Below are 22113 nucleotides of genomic sequence, written 5' to 3'. Positions count from 1 at the left end.
ATGGAGGGTAACTAAAGATTTTTGAGGAAGGAGGTTATGTAAGATAAATGCCTGGTAATAGGGTTTGCCTATTTCTTTTGATCTTGGTTACAGTGGTTTTGTTTGTACAAAAGCTTTTTAATTTAATGCAATAAAAATTAACCAGTTTGTTTTTTTTTATTATGTTCTTTATCTCTATCTCTTCTTTGGTCATAAACTGCTCCCCTTTCCATAGATCTGTCAGGTAAACTATTCCTTGATCTCCTAGTTCGCTTATAATATTGTCTTTTATGCCTAAATCTTGTGCCCATTTTTATCTTATTTTGGTGTAGGGTGTGAGATGTTGGTCTAATCCAAGTTTCTATCATACTATCTTCCAATTTCCCCAGCAGTTTTTATTGAAGAGTGAGTTCTTATCCCAGAAGCTGGACTCTTTGGGTTTATCAAATAGCAGATTGCTATAATCATTTCCTGCTGTCTCTTTTGCACTTATACCTCTGATCCACCACTCTGTTTCTTAGCCAGTACTAGACAGTTTTGATAACTGAGGCTTTGTTTTGTACTTGTTTTTCCATTAAACCCCTTGATATCGACTTTTTTCTTTCTCCATATGAATTTAGTTACAAAATTTTCTTGCTCGTTAGAGTAATTTTTTGGAAGTTTGATTGGTATGGCACTAATTAAGTAATTTAATTGTCATTTTTATTATATTAGCTCGGCCTATCCATGAGCAGTTGATTTTTGCCCAGTTATTTAAATCTGATTTTATTTGTGTGAAAAGTGTTTTATGGTTGTTTTCATAGAGCTTCTGAGTCTGCCTTGGCAGGTAGACTCCTAAGTATTTTATGTTGTCTGAAGTTATTTTCTAGCTCTTGCTGCTGTATCTTGCTAGTAATATATAGAAATGCTGAAGATATATGTGGGTTTTTTTTTATATCCTGCAGCTTGACTGAAGTTGCTAATTGTTTCAAGTAGTTTTTAGATGAATTTTTAGGGTTCTCTAGGTATACCATCATGTTATCTGCAGAGTGAGAGTTTTGTTTCTTCCTTCCCAATTCTAATTCCTTCAGTTTCTTATTCTTCTCTTATTGCTGGAGCTAACATTTCTTTTTTTTTTTTTTTTAATTTTTTTTTTGTTTTTTCAAGGCAGTGGGGCTAAGTGACTTGCCCACAGTCACGCAGTTAGCTAACTATTAAGTCTCTGAGGCCAGATTTGAACTTAGGTCCTCCTGATGCCAGAGTTGGTACTTTATCTCCTGTGCCACCTAGCTGCCCTGAAGCTAACATTTCTAATACAATATTGAATAGTAGTGGTGATATCAGGCATCTGAAACCCTGAGCTTATTGGGAATACCTTTAGCTTATCTCCATTACATATAATGTTTGTTGATGATTTCAGATAGATACTGCTTATCAGTCTAAGAAAGAATCCATTTATTCCCACAATCCCTAGTGCTTTTAGTAGGAATGGGGCCTGTATTTTGTCAAAGGCTTTTTCAGAATCGAATGAGATAATATATGATTTCTGTTAGGTTTGTTATTACTATAGTCAATTATATATATCTATTTTTTAGGTTTTTTTTTTTTTTTTGCAAGGCAAATGGGGTTAAGTGGCTTGCCCAAGGCCACACAGCTAGGTAATTATTAAGTGTCTGAGACCAGATTTGAACCCAGGTACTCCTGACTCCAAGGCTGGTGCTTTATCCACTACGCCACCTAGCCGCCACCTAGCCGCCCCCTATAGTCAATTATATTGACAGTTTTCTGAATATTGAACCAACCCTGAATTCCCAGAATAAATCCTGCTTGGTCATAGTATATTATCCTAGTGATAACTTGCTGTAATCACTTTGGTAAGATTTGTATTTTTGCATCCATATTCATTATGGAAATTGGTCTATAATTTTCTTTCTTTGTTTTGATTTTTCCTGGTTTAGGTATCAGCACTGTATTGGTATCATAGAAGAAATTAGGCAGAGTTCTGTCTTTATCTATTTTTCCAAAGAGTTTATATAGAATTGAAACCTCCTTAAATGTTTGATAGAATTCACTTATGAATCAATCTGGCCCTGGAGATTTTTTCTTAGGGAGTTCATTGATGGCTTGTTGAATTTCTTTTTTCTGAAATAGGGTTATTGAGGTATTTAATTTCCTCTTCATTTTACCTGGGCACCTTATATTTTTGTAAATATTTGTCCATTTCACTTAGATTATCAAATTTATTGGCAAAATATTTGGGCAAAATAGTTCTGAATTACTTACTTTAATTTCTTCCTCATTGATGATGAGTTCACTTTTTTAATTTTTGATACTAGTAATTTGGTTTTCTTCTTTCTTTTAATCAAATTAACTAAAGGTTTATCTATTTTAGTGGTTTTTTCATAAAACCAACTCTTGGTTTTATTTATTAGTCCAATAATTTTCTTGCTTTAGGTTTTATTAATTCTTTAATTTTTAAAATTTCTAATTTGGTGTTTAATTGGGGGTTTTTAATTTGTTCTTTCTCAAATTTTTTAGTTGCATGCTTAGTTCATTGATTTACTCTTTATTTTATTCATGTAAGCATTTAGAGATATACTATATCCCTTAATAACTGCTTTAGCTGTATCCCATAAGTTTTGGTATGTTGTCTTGTTGTTGTCATTGCTAGGTTAAAATCATTAATTTTATCTATAATTTGTTGTGTGATCTACTCATTCTTTAAAATGAGGTTATTTAGTTTCCAAGTAGTTTTAGGTCTATCTCTCTATGATCCATTATTGCAAATGATTTTTACTACATTATGGTCTGAAAAGGAAGTATTCACTATTTCTGCCTTTCTGCATTTGATTATGGGGTTTTTAGGCCCTAATACATGGTCAATTTTTGTGTAGGCACCATGTAACTGCAGAAAAAAATGTATATTCCTTTCTATCTCCATTCAAGATTTTCTAACATTTTATTTACCCCCTTAACTTCCTTCTTCTTTATTTTGTATTTAGATTTATCTAATTCTGAGAGAGGAGAGGTTGAAAACATCTGAAAGAGTTGAAGCCTGGAGGCAGACACAATTATTTGGGATAGGACTGATGCCCAGCTCCACCTTCTTGAGGAGTCACTTGTGCTATTTTCAGAAGAGTCCAGTAGAGAACTCTGATTACTTAACTCACAAGTTATTGGACACGATGGAGGTTTAGCTATGATTACAAAAAAAATCTTAAATTTTTTTTTAGCAGAAACCTTACTAACTCCTTATGGGGAACATGAGGTGAGGGGGAATAGAGAGGACTGACCTTGATTTGATACTTTACTATTACCTTGAGAGGTGTGCGTTGAGTCTGATACAAGAACTAAGAATGAGTGTATGGGCTATAGAATGTCTGTGCTGATTAAACTGATGTTATTTACATTTAGTAATTTCCAATTAAAGAACTACATATGAGAATTTCTGTGTAAGAGCTTTAAAGAAAGAGTAATTGGGTAAGGAACAAAGGGGAATGGTATATATTAAAGTAGGATAGAGATCAATCTTTGCTTTGGTTGAATAAACTATGACTATTTCCTAGACTAATGAGAAAAATGACATTACTATCTAAGGGGCAGAACACATGGGTGTGTGAAAGCCAATTCTAAGGGCCTCATAAGGAATATGGGAGCCTATGTGTAGTATTTGGTATTAGACAATGTACATGACAGGTAGAGCAGAGCACTTGATTTACAGAACATCTTAGTCCTATTCACTGAATTAGGATCAGGCTCTGATTATTCTCTTTAATGTTAAATAATAAATAACAACTAATTTCATTGAATAAATAAGTGAAATTATGACATTTAAGGTTCATCCTTCCAAGTAAGATATAGTTTAGACTTGAAGATGTAGTATGAAGTAACTGATAGATGAATTTGCCAAGTCAGTAATGTTTGAGCTCAAATTCTACTTCAAACTAACAGAACAAGTCAGTTAATTTTTATATGCCTCAGTTTTCTCATCTGTAAAATTATCTTGATGGCAGCTAAGGGTCCTTCCATGACCAAATGTTCATTTATTTAATAGGAAGTTTTCTGTAATTGTAAAACATTAGTTTGACTGTAATCCCAAACCTGTATATTTCTCATTATAAAACTTTTTAAATGCATTATAGAAATTTGTGAAAGTAGAAGTGACCTACAGAAAAAATTATATAATAAATACCTTCCACTTTTAGTCAGAAACATTGATAATACTGAGCGTACAGGTGTTCATCCAATGATTCAGGGCTCTATTTTGTATTTAGATTTGAGAAAGTTATTTGACCTGGAGTTGGCAAGGCAAGGGGCTCTTCATCACATACATGGAGATTTCATGGTCATGATCTTCTAGGATCTCTTATGGGGCTAGTATTGATCTAAGTATGATTTAAGGATCATCTTCAACACAACTATTTCGAAGAGAAATGAAATAAAAATGAATAAATAGAATTCACTTTTCACTTGAGAAAAGAGAAAGAGAAACAAAATAGACCAGAGAAACATTGTTTTTCATTGTTACTAAAATAATATTTTCCATTTTATTAAAAATAAATTTGGTTCTCTCTTTTCTTGGCCACATGTATATCCAAATTAAGAAATTTGGGGAGTTGTCAGAAGATATTTGCTAGCTGTTATAAAGAAATCAGTGTAGTGCTTACTTCAATAGAAACATTTACTTGACCTTTTTGCTAGGTCATTTATTTTTCTTATGTTAACTCTTGTTTTTCTAGCCTTGGAAATCAGAAACACAGGAACAGATGGAGCAATGTTGCATAAACAAAGAATTTGTGGAAAGAAGTAGTTTACCCCTGCTGAATATTGACACACTTGATTCTGGGATTGTTGAACGGTATTCTTTATATTTGCATTTATTTGTATAGAGCATGAACCTTAAAAACAGAACATTTTCAAGAGGTCAGTAAATCAGTCGTCAAGTCTCCTTTTATACAAATCTATGATTTCAGCAGTGTAAGGAACTTCCTGTGTGAAAATTTCTCCATATATGAAGATTAGCATTTATAATTTTCACGGAATTTCTTGTGGTAGTCTTTAAATAGTAATATAAAATAAAGAATGAACATAATTCTCTAAATGATATTCCCTGAGACTTGTTGTGGTTGAACAACTACTCACCCTATTTCAGCCTGGTAATGAATCTTCTAAATGTAACTTGACTGGGGGCAGCTAGGTGGCACAGTGGATAAAGCACCGGCCCTGGAGTCAGGAGTACCTGGGTTCAAATCCAATCTCAGACACTTAATAATTACCTAGCTGTGTGGCCTTGGGCAAGCCACTTAACCCCATTTGCCTTGCAAAAACCTAAAAAAAAACTATCATAAATGTAACTTGACTGGTCAGACAACAAGTATACAGTTCATAATCAGTCTATACTCTTTAACCTTTGATGCCTGCCCTGTTGGCATGGTTTTAATACCTCAGGGTTATCTCTAAACTACAATGAAACATCTGAGGAACATTTTTGAGTGGAGATGAAAAGGAAATACAGAAAAATAAATGAGTTATGTTTATTTCACATAATATATAAATATCTTACTGATTTGTATGACATTTTAATAACATCATAAAAACAGTGAGTATATATTGGGTGTACTAAATACAGAGTACTATGTGTCTGTAAAAAGAAAATACATTGAAAGGGCAGCTAGATGGCACAGTGGAGAGAGCACCAGACCTGGAGTCAGGAGGACCTGAGTTCAAATCTGATCCCAGACACTTAATAATAATTACCTAGCTGTGTGACCCTGGGCAAGTCACTTAACCCCATTGCCTTGCAAAACCCCCAGGGTTTTGCAAGGGGAAGCTACAGTGTAGAACACTGGTCCTGGAGTCAGGAGGACCTGAGTTTAAAATCTGGCCTCAAACACTTAATAATTACTTAGCTTTGTGACTTTCATCAAGTCACTAAACCCCTTGCCTTACAAAAAAAAGAAAGAAAGGGTGGCTAGATTACCAGCTTTGGAGTCAGAAGACTCTGAATTCAAATCTGGTCTCAGACATTTAATAATTACCTAGTTATGTGACCTTGGGCAAGTCACTTAACCCCATTGCCTTGCCAAAAAAAAAAGGAAAAAAAATGCATTGAGATAAAATTAGGACCTTTCCCTCATGGACTTCAAAGTTTACTAGGGAGAGACATAACACATAGATAATTATAAAATATAATATATGGCAAGCATATTAGAGAAGAGGGAGATATGTGAGATATTATGTAGCTAGAATTGATAGGACTTAGCAAATTTTTGTAATATTAAAATATTTTCTCTCTGTTGTTATTTAGTCATTTCAGCCATGTCTGATTCTTTGTGAGCCCATTTAGGGTTTTCTTGGTAAAAATAATGGTGCGATTTACTGTTTTTTTCTCCAGCCCATTTTACAGAAAAAGAACTGAGGCAAACAAGGTTGAACAACTACCAGGGGCTCACAGCTAGGGTTTGAGATTAGATTTGAACTCAGGTTGTTGTGACTCCAGTCCTAGTATTCTATCCATTGGATCACTTAAGCTGTCATTTTACTCTCTAGAAGGTATAGACTTGTCTACCATTTTCTCCAATAGAATCATTTAAAAATTATTGAAATTCTCCTTTAAATGAGTTTTTTATGTTTTGATATTTGATAATTTGATATTGTTCTTTTGTTTTCAGGGACATTGGATTTCCCAGAAGAGGTTTTGGAGCTCTCTTCCCTCGACACCCACCAGATCACCATAAAATGTTAGTAATTTATTAAGAATACCTCCAATAGAAAATATCACATAATGAATCAAAGGTATTTGATTTTCTGAAATTTGTGCAATGAATCAGACTTAAAAATATTCTCAAGTACAATTTGTTTTATCTTCTAGTCTTATGTTCTTTAATATATTTTGCCCATTAATAAGTATGAAACATATTTTAATATAGTTAATATTGCATAATAATTGTTATATAATACATTGATTAAATTAATATGCCTTTTCCTATTTTTCAAAGATAAGAAATTGTGAAAGTAATGTATCTTTGGGGGCTATAGGTATCTTGAGGCAATCTAATTTAGTGGGTGTAGTTCCAAATTAAAATATCCACAATGGGGGTGGAGCCAAGATGGCAGTGTGAAGGCAGGGTTTCCCTGAAACTCCTTTCCCCCAAAACTCCAAAAGCCATCAAATTATAACTCTAGCCAAAATTAAGAGGGGAAGAACTCACAGAAAGACTGAGTGATATAACTTCCCAGTCCAAGATAACTTAGAAATTCCATGGGAAAGGTGTGTTTCAACGGGACCAGAGGTTGGGAAAAAACCATGACTGCAGCGAAGCCCAGGGATTACCAGGAACAGCTTGAAGGAGTGGTAGGAGAACTCTGCTGCACCAGAGTGTGGGAACATCAGCCTCAAAACAGCCCTGTGGTGAGAACCTACAGTGGGAATCAGGAAAGCCAGCCTGTACCTCCAGAGCACAGCCCACAGATGGTAAGGGGGTAGGTAGAACTCTCTCTGCTTTCCCTGGGGCAGGATTCTGCTGTTTTCCCACACTCAGATCCAGGTTGTAGTTTAGGCATCCATACTAAGATAGCTGAGCAGGGATCCTCCTCACAATTCCAGGGCAGAGGGTGAGTACCTGTGGTTATCTACATATCAAAGCACAGGCAAGAGAGCATAAGTCCTTGGAGGAATAAAGGTCTCAGTGGGATGTCCTAAATCCCTCCCCCCCCAGAAGTGTGGTAAATCAGTCATAGGCTGAGGAAATGAGCAAACAAAAGAAAAAGAAGAATCTGACCATAAAAAATTATTACTTTGGTCCCTTGGAAGATTCAGAAGATGACAAACTCAAAGCTTCTGTATATCCAAGGTCTCTAAGAGAAAGAGAAAGTGGGCTCTGGTTATGGATGCGTTCAAAAAAGACTTTGAAAAGCAATTAAGGGAGGTGGGGGAAAATTGAGAGGAGAAATGAGAGCAGTGCAGATAAATCATGAAAACCAAATCAGCAGCTTGGCGAAAGAAATACAAAAAAAACCTGAAGAAAATAATATATTAAAAACCAGTTCAGGCCAAATGGAAAAAAAGCAAAACGAAAGACAAATGGGGAGAAGAATGCCTTAAAAAGCAGAATTGGCCAGCTGGAAAAGGAGTTAAAAAAGCACTTTGATGAAAATAACAACTTCAAATGCAGAATGGAACTAAAGGAAGCTGATGACTTTGTGAGAAATCAGGAAGAAATAAAACTCTTCCAAAAAAACCATAAATTAGAAGAAAATATAAAACATCTCATTGGAAAAACAACCAACCTTGAAAACAGATCCAGTAGAAATAATTTTAAAATTATTGGGCTACCTGAAAGTCATGACCTGGGAAAAAAGCCTAGCCTTTATTTTTCAAGTAATACAGCAAAATTGCCCTGAGATCCTAGAAGCAGAGGGTGAAATGAAATTGAGGGAATTCACTGGTCACTTCCTGAAAGAGATCCCAAAAGAATATTATAGCCAAACTCCAAAACTCCCAAGTCAAAGAGAAAATACTAAAAACTGCCAGAAACAAACGATTCAACTATTGTGGCTCTACAGTCAAGATTTCACAGGATCTAGCAGCATCTACATTAAGGGCTCATAGGGCTTGGAATATGATATTCCAGAATGCAAAAGATCTTTGTTTACAATTGAGAATCAACTACTCTCTTTCAGGGGAAAAGATGGACTTTTTTTTTTTAGGTTTTTGCAAGGCAAATGGAGTTAAGTGGCTTGCCCAAGGCCACACAGCTAGGTAATTATTAGGTGTCTGAGACAGGATTTGAACCCAGGTACTCTTGACTCCAGGGCCGGTGCTTTATCCACTATACCACCCAGCTGCCCCTGAAAAGATGGACTTTCAATGAAACAGGAGGCTTTCAAACTTTTCTTTTGAAACAACCAGAACTTAACAGAAAGTCTGATTTTCAAGTACAGGACTCTGGTGAACCCTAGAGGGGATGGATGAGAAGGACTAACTATGAGGAATTTATTGATGTTGAACTGTTAATATTCCTGCATGGGAAGAAGATAATGATAACTCATATGAACTTTCTCATTTATGAGAGCTGTTAGAAGGAGCATATATAGACAAGGCAAAGGAAAGAGCTGAATATGATATAGTAAAATGATGGAGTTAATGGGTGATAAAGGGAAGTACTGGGAGAAAGAGAAAGGAGAGGAAGAAGGGGCTAAGATATTTCACATAAGAGTCAAGAAAAAGCTTTTTCAATGGAGTGGAATGGGGGGGAAGGTAAGGGGGAAATGAATGAGCCTTCATTCTCGCCAGAAATGTCTCAGAGAGGAAATAACATACACACTTAATAGAGCATAGAAATCTATCTTACCCTAAAGAAAAATGAGGGGGGGGGGAATGGGGGGAGGGAAGGGGAGAATAGGTGATAGAAGAGAGGGAAGATTATGGGAGAGGATACTCAGATACAACACACTTTTGGACAGGATAGGATGAAAGGAGAGAGAAATAGAGAATAGAATAAATGAGAGTGGGGAGGAATAGAAAAGAAGGAAATACAGCTAGTAATAGCAACTGTGGGAAAATATTGAAGCAACTTCTCTGGTGGACTTATGATAAAGAAGGCAACTCACCCCAGAATCAGAGTCATTGGAATCTGAACATGGACTCAAGTACATTTTTTCTCTCTCTCACTATTCTTTAGGTTTTTCAACCTCTTGGGAGGGAGAGGGGTTTATGTTTACCCTCATGACAAGATTATTGTAATAATATAAAATTTTTTAAAAAATTCACAATGAAAGATATATATCAGTGATGTAGAAGAAATTGTAGGATTTCAAAAACATTATGAAGGATCATCATAAACATGTATTTTTTATGTTTTTAATAAATATTTTATTTATATTTCCAACTACATACAATAGTAGTTTTTACCAATCATTTTTTTTTGCAAAGCTTTTAGTTTTCAATTTTTCTCTTTCCCTCCCTTGACCCTCCCCTTTTCCCCCAGCAGAAAGTCTGATATAGGCTTTACATTTGTAACCATGCTAAACAGAGATTGAAATTGAGAGAATGTTATAAGAGTAGAATCGGGATCCAAATAGAAGAAAGAAAATATTAGAGATAATGAAACTGCGTAATACATAATACATAAGACAACTTTAAAAAATTGGAGGTAATTAGCTTTGGTCTTCATTTAAACTCCACAGTTCCATTTATGGATAAGGTTAGTATTTTTCCATCACAAGTCTTTTAAAATTGTTTTCTTACTGCTGAAATGTACAAGTCCATCATAGTTGATTATCATCCTATGTTGTTGTTGTATATAATATTATGCTGGTTCTGTTCATTTCACTCAGCACCAATTGATTCAAGTCTTTCCTGGATTTTCTAAAATCACATCCCTCATGATATTTTATAGAACAATAGTGTTCTATCACATAAATATATCACAATAGGTTCAGCTACTCCCCAACTGATTGATATCCCCTAAATTTCCAATTCTTTGCTACTATGAAAAGAGCTACTATGAATATTTTTTACATGTGGGATTTTTACTGCTTTTTAGAATCTCTTTAGTATACTGATCCAGTAGTGGTATTGCTGGGTCAAAAGGTATGCACATTTTTATTGCCCTTTGGACAAAAAAATCCAAATTGCTCTCCAGAATGGTTGGATCAATTCACAGATCCACCAACAATTCATTAGTGTCCCAGTTTTCCTGAATCCCCTCCAACCTTGATCATTATCCTTTCTAGTCATATTGACCAATCTGAGAGGTGTAAAGTGGTACCTCAAAGATGCTTCAATTTGCATTTCTCTAATTGATAATGATGTAGAGCAATTTTTCATTTGACTATACATAGCTTTGATTTCTTTGTCTTTCCATATCCTTTGACCATTTATCAAATGGGAAAAGACTTGTTTGTTTTTTTTTTATAAATTTGACTCAGTTCTCTATATATTTTAGAAATGAGTCCTTTGTCAGAAATACTAGTTGTAAAAATTGTTTCCCAATTTACTACATTCCTTTTAATCTGGGTTGCAGTGATTTTGATAAACATGTATTATTAACTAAAGTTTTTATTTCAAGGGCAATGGGAATCTGTGAATTAAGGAATAATATAAACTTAATCTATCTAAGGGGAGCACAGATATCGAAGATAATTTCATTTCTCTTGGATGTTCTATAGGTAGATGAGGATTAGTTAAAAGAATTAGGAGTGTTTGTCACAAAGGATAGGAGTCTCATTAGAGACACGATAGCTGTCTCCAGATATTTGAAGTTCTGTCATTTAGGATTAATTTTGTTCTGTTTGATTCCATGGGGAAAACCCAGGAAAAATGGATAGACATTGCCAAAAGTCAAATTGTTGTTTCATGTCAGGGAGGAAAAAGTAACTAAAGCAACTAAATTTTGGAGGTGCCTAAATTTGGGGCTGTTTCTTTAGGTTTCCCCAAACTAGTGGCTTCTTAGATATGCTACAGTGAGTATGGGTTGAACTAAATGACTTATGAAGTCACTTTCACCTCTGAACTTCTGTGGTTCTGCCTATGACTCTAGTCACTCTCTTCAGAGAAGCTGATAACTTTATGCAACCCTCCTTCAATTAAATCCAATTCACTTACAAGTCATGACATTGCCTTCTTGATGTCATGCTCCTCTTTTAAAATGAAAAAACAAACAATAGCAATGATATTATAGAATAAAAATACTTCTGAGATAATGGGTAAGTGGTGTGATTAATTTTTATATTTGACATAACAATTGACAGCACATAGTTATAAAATCCTTTCTAATTACATCTTGTTGGATGAATGTGGAGAATATATATTCATTAGCAAATAAGACTATTAATTTAAATGGTTGACTGGAATCATTTGTTTATTTTATTTAATTCAAGAATGTAATCAAAGTATTTAAAACTTAAACATACTATTTTAGTCTGAATACACATTGCATACCATTTCGGAAAATTCACTAAAATAAACTATTTTAGCTTATTCTCTCTTGAATATCAGCTATTCTTTTGCTTCTTGCTAATTGTATAGCAGTTAAAACTAAATGTCAACAGGAAAAAAGCAATGAATTAAAATGAGTTTGTTCACTGGACCAGAACGATGTGTTTCTAGTTTTGGTGGAAAATTATAATTATAATGTAATTATAATCTTCATGTTAACTCTTTGTGAAACAGCATAAATGTATAACTTTATTATAATGGAGACATTTATCAGAGAATAATTAAATTTCAGAAACCTTCAAATTAATTTATAATTATATATGTATATATGTATATATATGTACATATATATGTGCTTCTTTTCCTTATAAATAGACCTCAACAATTCATAGAGGAACAAAAAGTCTTAATGAAAAATTTTGGTAATCAGAAACCTGAGTTTGTTGGCTCCTTGAGCAAATTAGAACTTTTTTCATATAACCCTAATCCAGGTATCTCTAACCCTTCTATTTGTATAGGAAATATTTTGAACCCAAGAATAGTACTTTAAATTAAATTTCATTGTATTAAAATTTTAGTCCATTATTTCCATTTTGTTGAGACCTTTTCGAATATTGACTTCTCATCCTGCATTCTGGCTTTGGGTCATTTCTAGCTTAAAAATCATTTTCTTTAGGAAATCACACAAAAAGGTAGAATAAAAGTTGAGTATTTCTGTCTTCACCATAATCTACTATTATCATCTACCTATCCAGATCAGGGAAATCATAGAATCTAAGAGCTAGAAAGGACCTCAAAGACATTAATCCTGTTACCTTTTTTTTTTGGTCTTCTTTTTGCAACATTGCCTTTCTTCTCTAAAATCTCCTAGCCTGAGTTGATTCTGAACTTTATTACACTTGTTAGCTGCAACTGCTTAATCTTTCTTTCACCTTCAATCTTGATGATGATAGAAAAAATGACATATAAAATGCTTTAAGGTTTCTAATGACATTCCTCACATTTCTGGGAAGATATATATGCAGGTTTTATTATTCCCATATTATAGATATGTGTACTATACTGATCACACTTAGACAGCCAGTAAGTATATGATGATTTGCCACATGTCGTTTTGTTCCTTGTGTATTCTTATTAGTCTTTTTAAGGCAACATCCTGTTATCTTTTTCCTTGACTTTATTGGTGTTTGTAATATTAAAGTATCATTCTTGAGGGCTTCCCAATTCTCTTGAGATGAAATTTCCTAATGATTCAGTGAATCATATTAGAAAGTACTATAGAGGAGATGGAGCCAAGATAGCAGAGTAAAGGCAGGGATTCATCTGAGCTCTCCCTCAAACCCCCCTCCAAATACTTTTAATATTGTCTCTCTAAACAAAGTCTAGAGTGGCAGAACCCACAAAAAGATGGAGTGAAATAATTTTACAGCTCAAGACAACTTAGAAGATTGATAGGAAAGGTATGTTGCACCAGGGTGAAAGGCTGCCCAACACAGCTCCTGCCACTGCAAACCAGGACAGGCCTAGGGAGCCACTGAATAAGCAGTGGCAGCAGATGTGCCTGGAGCTCCCAGTTCAAAACTGTAAGAAGATCAAACATCCAGTCAGAAGATCACCAGCAGGGGCAGCTAGGTGGCACAGTGATAAAGCACCGGCCCTGGAGTCAGGAGTACCTGGGTTCAAATCCAGTCTCAGACACTTATTACCTAGTTGTGTGGCCTTGGGCAAGCCACTTAACCCCATTGCCTAGCAAAAACCTTAAAAAAAATCACCATCATGGATTACTAGCATTAGATTTGTTAGCACTGAGGTAGAACTCAGCTAGCTTACCCAAACTCAGATCTAGGTCATAATCTGGGTGGCAGTGCCAGGGTGAGGAGGAGCACTAGCACAACATAATTTGTGGCCACAGGGGAGCAGGGACCCTCCTCACAGTTCCAGAGAAGAAAGGAATGCTTTTGAATACAGGCCAGGAGAGTAGTAAATATCTCTCCTTAGATCATACCACCTTGAAAAAGCTGAAAATTTAGGAATCCCTAGAAGTATCTCTGAATATAGTTACACAAAACCCAAACTTCACAAAAACCCAAACTTAGACTTTAAAGTCAAATTTTTTTGTTCAGTTATGGTCTTTTCATCAGGAAAATTTGAAAGTTCCCTATTTCATTGAAAGTCCATCTTTTCCCCTGAAAAAGTATGTGTGAAGTTTGAGGTGCCCTCCACCCTGGAAGCAGAGCTCTACTTTAACAAAAGGTTAAAAGTGAATAAATAAGCTGGGTAAAAGTCTGACTGTAGGAAGTTAATATGGTGACAGGAGAGATCAAAACACATACTTGGATAAAGATAACAAGTCAAAGTTCCTATATCCAAAGCCACCAAGAAAAGTTAGAATTGGTCTCAACCTATGGAAGAGCTCAAAAAGGATTTGTAAATCAAGTAAGAAAGGTAGAAGAAAAATTGGAAAGAGAAATGAGAGTGTTGCAAGAAATCATGAAAAACAATACCAAAAAATATCAGATACCAAAAAACCCCTAAACCATATCAAAAAAACAGACTAGATCAAATGGCAAAAGAGGTACCAAAAAACCAATGAGAAGAATGCCTTTAAAAAAGCAGACTTGGCCAAAAAGAAAATTAGGGGAGAAAAAACTCACTAAAGAAAATAATTCCTTAAAAATTAGAATTGAGCAAATGAAAAATAATGATACTTGTAACTCATAAGAACTTTATTATATAAGATATGAACAATTTTTAGAAGAAGTGATCAAGGCTATGTATAGCCATATGAAAAATGCTCTAACTCACTATTGATTGGAGAAATGAAAGTTAAAACAATTCTGAAGAAGTACTTCATGTCTATTAGATTGGCTAATGGGACTGAAAAGGAAAATGACAAGTGTTGGAGGAGATGTGGGAAAATTGTGACATTAATTCATTGTTGATGAGTTGTGAGCTATTTGGAACTGTGCCTAAAGAGCTTTTTAAAATGATCTTTCCTGGATCTATTTCCAGGTCAATTGTTTTTTCCAAAGAGAAAATTCACACTGTCTTCTATTTTTACCATTCTTTTGGTTTTATTTTATTGTTCTTGATTTCTCATAAATCATTGGACTATCTGAAAGCCATAATCAAAATAAGAGCCTTTCAAGGGTGGCTAGGTGGTGCAGTGGATAGAGCATCGGCCCTAGAGTCAGGAGTACCTGAGTTCAAATCCGGCCTCAGACACTTAATAATTACCTAGCTGTGTGGCCTTGGGCAAGCCACTTAACCCCGTTTGCCTTGCAAAAACCTAAAAAAAAGGGCCTTTGTTTTCTTTCACAACATGACTATTACAGAAATGTTTTGTTTGACTACACATGTTTAACCTATATCTCAATTGCTCTGCTTCTCCACAGAGGAGGAGGGGAGGAGGAAGGGAGAGAATCTAGAACTCAAATTTGTTTAAAAATGAATGTTAAAAATTGTTTTTATATGTAACTGGGGAAAAATAAAATACTAATGAAAAAAGTACAGTAATCTATTTATATTGAAGAGACTTTTTGTAAGGATGAAAACTTTTCATAACTGAAGATTTCTATGTCATTATCTTTTTAATATCATATAGGATATCTTCTTGGCATTTATAGCTCAAATGTCACTACAGCACCCATGCTTCACAGAAATCAATCTTTCTAATAGTTTGAAGAGATCATTAACCATGATGTAGTTTCATTTCACTCCCATATGTTTGTTATCTCTTCCCCTTTTACTCTATCATGATGACTGCAAATGGTAAGATAGTGAAAAGAACACTAGAATTGGACTTGGTGAAATCTCTGTTCAGATTCTGACTTAGGTGGTTATGTGGACACGGATATTGCCTTCCTAAATCTGTTTCCTCCTCTTTTAAATGGCAGTAATAATACTTGTAATAACTACCTAACAAGGTTGTCATAATAATCACATGAGATCATATATGAAAATTGCTTTGCAAACCTGAATATGTTCCATAAATATTAGCTGTTAGACAGACATCAATACCAATTGACATTTGCAGAACATTTCAGACTATTCAAAATTCCTCCATGTGCATTATCTTTTCTCATCTTCACAACTGAGTATGGGAAATAGAGCAGGTACTATTTTCCTCATTTTAGCATATAAAGAAACTGAGTACAATACTGATACTAACTCCTCTTATTTAAAAGTATTGAAGAATAATTTATTAAACCAATTAACTGTCAGGTATTAGAGACAGAATCCTGAAGGGGTGGGACACAGGACAGATAAGTTTTATGGATGAAAAATAAAAACTGGGATGGATGCATTTGAACCTTGGAGGTACTGAGCGATAACATGAGCCTAGTGTCAGGAATATAACAAGTTCTTACAAAGTTCCTGTTTCCTGTTTGACTGTACATAGAAGATCTTTTTTTTTTTTTTTTTTTTTTTTAGGTTTTTGCAAGGCAAACGGGGTTAAGTGGGTTGCCCAAGGCCACATAGCTAGGTAATTATTAAATGTCTGAGACTGGATTTGAACCCAGGTACTCCTGACTCCAGGGCCAGTGCTTTATCCACTACATCAGAGAAGATCTTTAGAATAGGGATAGGTTAAAATCTTTGTATTTGGGACTATTATTGGGGAGATAAAAATGAGGATAAATTTTGCCTATTTTTATAGTTCTGTTCAATGCTGGTCTATGGTGATGCTGCTTCTGTTACTGCTGTTTAGAGAATTATTAGTGAGAAAACTCTCAACCAATGCAGATTAACAGTCATTCTTTGAGGGTGGCTAGATGGTGCAGTAGATAAAGTACTGGCCCTGGAATCAGGAGTACCTAAGTTCAAATGTGACCTCATACACTTAATAACTGCCTAGCCGTGTGACCTTGGGCAAGTCACATAACCACCTAACTCCAATGCTTTGCAAAAACCAAAAAAAAACAACAACAACAACCCCAAAACCAAAAAACCCAAAACAAAAAACCCCAGTCATTCTTTGACTTAACATGGTCTTTAGAGAGACCAAGGGAAGTCATAGTTTAATGAATGCATCCCAAACTGACATTAAAACAAAAAGAAAAAAACCTATTTTTTGTTTATTGTGTCTTTTCATGAATATTGTTTTTTCCTTTATAGGGAATATATGACAAACTATCGTGAAGAATATGTTCCTCCCTATGATTACTCACACATTGTAAGTATGAGAGAACAGAGCTCTATAAAATGTTTTTTTAATTTGTTTAAAATATATCTTCCAATTTAAATAATCAAGTTTTTTTAAGTAAGAAAAGACTACTAAAAATACTATATTTACATAGAGCTATTAGCAACATGTCTGAAGAAGTTACTAATAATGTGACAGTTTTGAGTAGTTTGTAGACTGCAAGGAAGAAACAATTTCAGTGCTTTAAATATACCAGCCACTTTCTTTCTTGTTTTACTGTCATTCAGAACTTAAAATTTTATGGTAGGTAAAATTTTTGGCTTTCTTTCCATCTTTGCTTCTGCACATCTGTGCTATAAAAAAAGGAAAGTTGCTATATGGAGTATAGATAAATGTGAATTTTAAAGGCTACCTTAACACATGAATATACTTTGTATTTTTTAAAATATATTTTTATAAAAGGAAATTTCAGTACTTATTGTTTCAACTTACAACAGGGGCAATGGAGCTGATTATTCTCCTGAAACTTATAGTATTCAACTTCTCTATGAAGCAAAGTTTATCATAAATTAAAACCATCACCCCTAACATCTTATTTCCATAAGTCATATAAACTACCTTGTAATGACTGGGTTAACAGTAAGCTTAGCTGATAGAGAACACACAAAGTAGTGTGGAGGTCCAATTTTATTTTTTCTGTTCCAAATTCTCTCCCTTCACCTCCCCCTCCAACTCATTGAGACTAGAAAACAAAACCCATTACAAATATGTATAGTCATGCAAAACTTAATTTTGCATTAGACATGTTCCAAAAAAATAAATGAATTAAAATTGAAAAAAGTGAAGCAGATCAAGAACAATTTATACAATAACAGCAATATTTTAATCAACTTTGAAAGCTATAGTAACTCTAACCAACCACAATGTCAAAGGACTCATGGTGAAACATGCTATGCACCTCCAGACAGAGAACTGATTAACTCAGTAGAGACTGAGATATGCTGTTTTCTTTTTCTCTTCCTTTCTCATTCATGTATTTTCACACTATTACAATAGTCTTGTAAAAGTAAACATAATCCCCCTTCCCCCACAAAGATAGTGAAACCTTAAGAACACTTTAGTGAGAGGGGAAAAAACGTGTATTTCAGTCTGTGTTCAGATACCATTGGCCCAGTCCCTGGACTGGATTGCATTATATATTTTGAGTCCATCAAAGAAGTTGCTTCAATATTTTTCCCCACAGTTGCTATTGCTAGCTGTATTTTCCTCTATCCTATTCTTCCCCACTCCCATTTATTCTATTCTCTTTCCTTTCACCTTATCCCTCCTCAAAAGTGTGTTGGATCTGATTTCCCTCTACCATGATTCTCCCTGTCTTCTATCACTTACACCCTCACTTCCCCTCTCCCATTCCCTTTCTCCCATCCCTTTCCTCTCCTTATTTCTTCTAGGGAAAGATAGATTTTTATACCCAATTGAGTATGTTTGTTATTTCCTCTCTGAGCCACTACTGATGAGTATGAAGGTTCATTCATTACCCCTCACCTTCACCTCTTCCACTTTATCTTCCCCCCTTCCATTCCATTGTAAAAGCTTTTTCTTGCCTTTTTTACATGAAATATAGATCATAAATATTAATTCCAAATTAAAGAATATCAGATTAAGCAATATTTGATAAATTTATCATGTAGCTATTCTTTTTGTTCTTCCTCTTTTCATCATGTGTGATCCATGCCTTTTTCTAGGCCGTATCTATTTGGCTCGTTGAAAAGAAGTCTGGGTGTCAGGGTTCCTTCTACTACAATCCCTGCTCTGGGATAAACTGGATTATGAAGGAAGTATATTCCTACAAGGATAAGAGAGCAAATTTTCTTCTGTTCTTTGTTGGGGCAATAAACTCACTGCAATCTATTAAGGAAACTTTTTCTTTTTAATTTTATATTTGCATTTTTAACAGTGAGCCTCCTCCCATCTTTTACTTAATGTTCTAATAATCTCATGAACATTGCATCTTTTATTTTTAGCAATAGTTTTGACTTGGCAGATCATATCCAGCAGTCTGAAGCCTTATGGGTTTGCTGAAAATAAGAAGGTAATTTATTAAGCATACAGATTTAAATCATACACTAATCACATAGGGGAAATTTTAGCTCAAAGACAAATCATTGTTCATCAAAATGGCAATTAGTTCAATTAGAGAACTACTTTGTATAGGGAGCTTAGCTTTAACAACTTCTAATATGATTCAGAATCCAAAAGGGAGATCAAAAAGGGTTAAAGTTCATGATTGGGAAGAGATTTATGTGCACACCTAAAATATTGAGAATGGAAATCTCTTTTATTGGACTGTAAGTTCCTTGAGGACAAGGACTGTTTGCTTTTTTGCTGAATCCTTCTTCACATAATACGTGCTTTATATAAATTCTTGTTGACTAGGAAGGGAGGATACTAGGTTCAGGAATGACCTCTGAAAAAATAGAACAGAATAGTAAATATTTCTTTCCCAGAGTCCTGCTGGGCTATTCTTGCTGCACAACCTTGAAATATCTAGACAGAAAAAAGCAAAAGAATCTTTGAAACTCCTAAGAATTGTGGAAAGTAGTGAGGAAGAGAGAGAACAAATGGTCTCTCTAATATTCTCCAAGTCAGACCTAAGAGCCCTACAAATAGGCAAACAAAAAATCAACCCTATCCCCTTGTGACTCTGCCCCCTTGTTTTTCAAGTAATAAAAAGAAATATATTTTTGGTATTCCATTTTTTTCATAATAATTTCCTAATAAGCATTGTTCTTTTCCTGCATAGCTATTTCTGTACCATCTTTACCTTGTAAACAGTTGTTTTTCTATATAAGCAAGATGCACAAAAGATCATTGGAGATGTTGTAATTTTATTCAATGAACTATAGAGGTTAAAGTACTCAAAGATCAGAAGAACTTACTATCTAGGAAATAAAGGAGGAGACCTTGCTAAATTCTGACCTGGGAATTTTAGACTGACACCTATCAATCAAAAAGTGTTCATTAACCACTTATTCATGCAGGAACAATGCTAAGATTGAGGAATACAAAAATAAATACTCCTTGCCCTCAAAGAGATTATATTTCATTAGAAGAGATTTTTATGTGCATAAAGAGAGACATATACAAGATGGGTGGTTTTTGTCCTTTGTTTTGAAAAAGGACAAAATGACATCACTATGTTTGAAAATTGCATCATGTCCGATTATGGCCGATCAGGCCAATAACAGTCTCAGAATGTTCTACCAGGTCAGGCACAAAAAGACCATGTGAACATCTGGGTGGTACTCTAAACTTATGTATGTCATGTTTCCTTTGAGTTATTTCAATTCTGCCTTCCTCATAGAGTACAGCACCCTCACTGATGAGAGCATGCCAGGCTGGGTAGTCCTGTGCCAGTGTCTCCCATTCTGTACAATCAGTTCTTCAGGGTATCTTGGTATCACTTCTTCTGACCCTCTTGTGAGCACTTGGCCTGTGTGAGTTCTCCATAAAATAGTCTTTCTGGCAAGTAAACATCTGACATTCTTTTTTTTTTCTGGATTGTTTTTTGAATTTTACAATTTTTCCCCAATTTCACTTCCCACCCCCACCCCCCACAGAAGGCAGTCTTTACATTATTTCCATGCATTGATCAAAATTGAATGTGTTGGGCGGCTAGGTGGTGTAGTGGATAAAGCACCGGCCTTGGAGTCAGGAGTACCTGAGTTCAAATCTGGTCTCAGACACTTAATAATTACCTAGCTGTGTGGCCTTGGGCAAGCCACTTAACCCCATTTGCCTTGCAAAAACCTAAAAAAAAAATTGAATGTGTTGAGAGAGAAATCAAATCCTTAAGGGAAAAAAATAAATAAGAGAAAATTGCATAAGATATATTTTAAAAAATTTAAATTAAAGGTCTTTGGTCTTTGTTTAAACTCCACAATTCTTTCTTTGGATATAGATGGTATTCTCCATCATAGATACCCAAAAATTGTCCCTGATTATTGCATTGATGAAATGAGCAAGTCCATTAAGGTTGATCATCAATCTCCATATAGCTGTTAGTGTGTACAACATTCTTTTGGTTCTGTTTATCTCACTCAGAATCAGTTCATGCAGATTCTTCCAGGCTTCTCTGAATTCCCATGCCTTTTGGTTTCTAATAGAACAATAGTGTTCCATAACATACATATACCACAATTTGTTCAGCCATTCCCCAATTGATGGACATTCACTCAATTTCCAATTCTCTGCCACCACAAATAGAGTTGCTATGAATATTTTTGTACTTGTGATGTTTTTGCCCCTTTTCATGATCTCTTTAGGACACAGACCTGGTGGTGATATTGCTGGATCAAAGGGTGTGCATATTTTATTGCCCTTTGGGCATAATTCCAAATTGCTCTCCAGAAAGGCTAGATGAGTTCACAGCTCCACCAACAATGCATTAGTGTCCCAGATTTTCCACATCCCTTTCAACATCGATGATTGTCCTTTCTGGTCATATTGGCCAATCTGAAAGATATGAGGTGGTACCTCAGAGATACTTTAATTTACATTTTTCTAATCAGTAATGATTTAGAGCAATTTTTCATATGACTATGGATCACTTTGATTTCCTCATCTGTAAATTGTCTCTGCATATCCTTTGTCCATTTTTCAATTGGGGGGGATGGGTTTTTTTTTTTATAAATTTGACTCAGTTCTCTATATACTTTATAAATGAATCCTTTGTCAGAAATTCTAGTTGTAAAAATTGTTTCCCAATTTACTTCATTTCTTTTGATCTTGGTTATGTCTGACATTCAAACAATGTGCCCAGCCCATCATAGTTGCACTTCAGGACATCATAAAAGGACTTTAGTTTGTTCTGCCTTCTTACTGAACCAAGAGTCCTGCATCTCCCTAAGCTTCACTTGTATTTTACTTTTGATGGAATTAAATGCGGCTTTAACTCTTATCATTTGTCCATACTGCTGAATCTACACTAAGTTTAAATATCATCCATTCTCTGAACCCCCCTTTCTTGTATCAGTTAAGGGTAAAGTATATGGCCCAGTTATATTCT

At 34.8% G+C, this 22113-nt stretch overlaps 1 protein-coding gene across 2 annotated transcripts in view; it reads left to right on the top strand.

The window, feature by feature from the left end:
* The window catches only part of CFAP95 (cilia and flagella associated protein 95), an 83311-nt gene that overhangs the window by 51105 nt on the left and 10093 nt on the right, over window positions 1-22113 (top strand). The window contains exons 3-6 of one of the 2 annotated variants that reach the window (XM_074202347.1): window positions 2961-3149; window positions 4698-4816; window positions 6630-6698; window positions 17018-17075. In XM_074202347.1, the coding sequence (XP_074058448.1) occupies window positions 2961-3149; window positions 4698-4816; window positions 6630-6698; window positions 17018-17075 (435 nt within the window). The remainder of the gene's footprint in view (window positions 1-2960; window positions 3150-4697; window positions 4817-6629; window positions 6699-17017; window positions 17076-22113) is intronic. The other variant, XM_074202348.1, reaches the window with a different exon arrangement.

This window comes from Macrotis lagotis, chromosome X (genome assembly GCF_037893015.1).
Source record: "Macrotis lagotis isolate mMagLag1 chromosome X, bilby.v1.9.chrom.fasta, whole genome shotgun sequence".
Lineage (NCBI taxonomy): Eukaryota > Metazoa > Chordata > Mammalia > Peramelemorphia > Peramelidae > Macrotis > Macrotis lagotis.
Note: the sequence above shows the minus strand (reverse complement) of the source record. Positions and strands in the feature narration are given on the sequence as shown.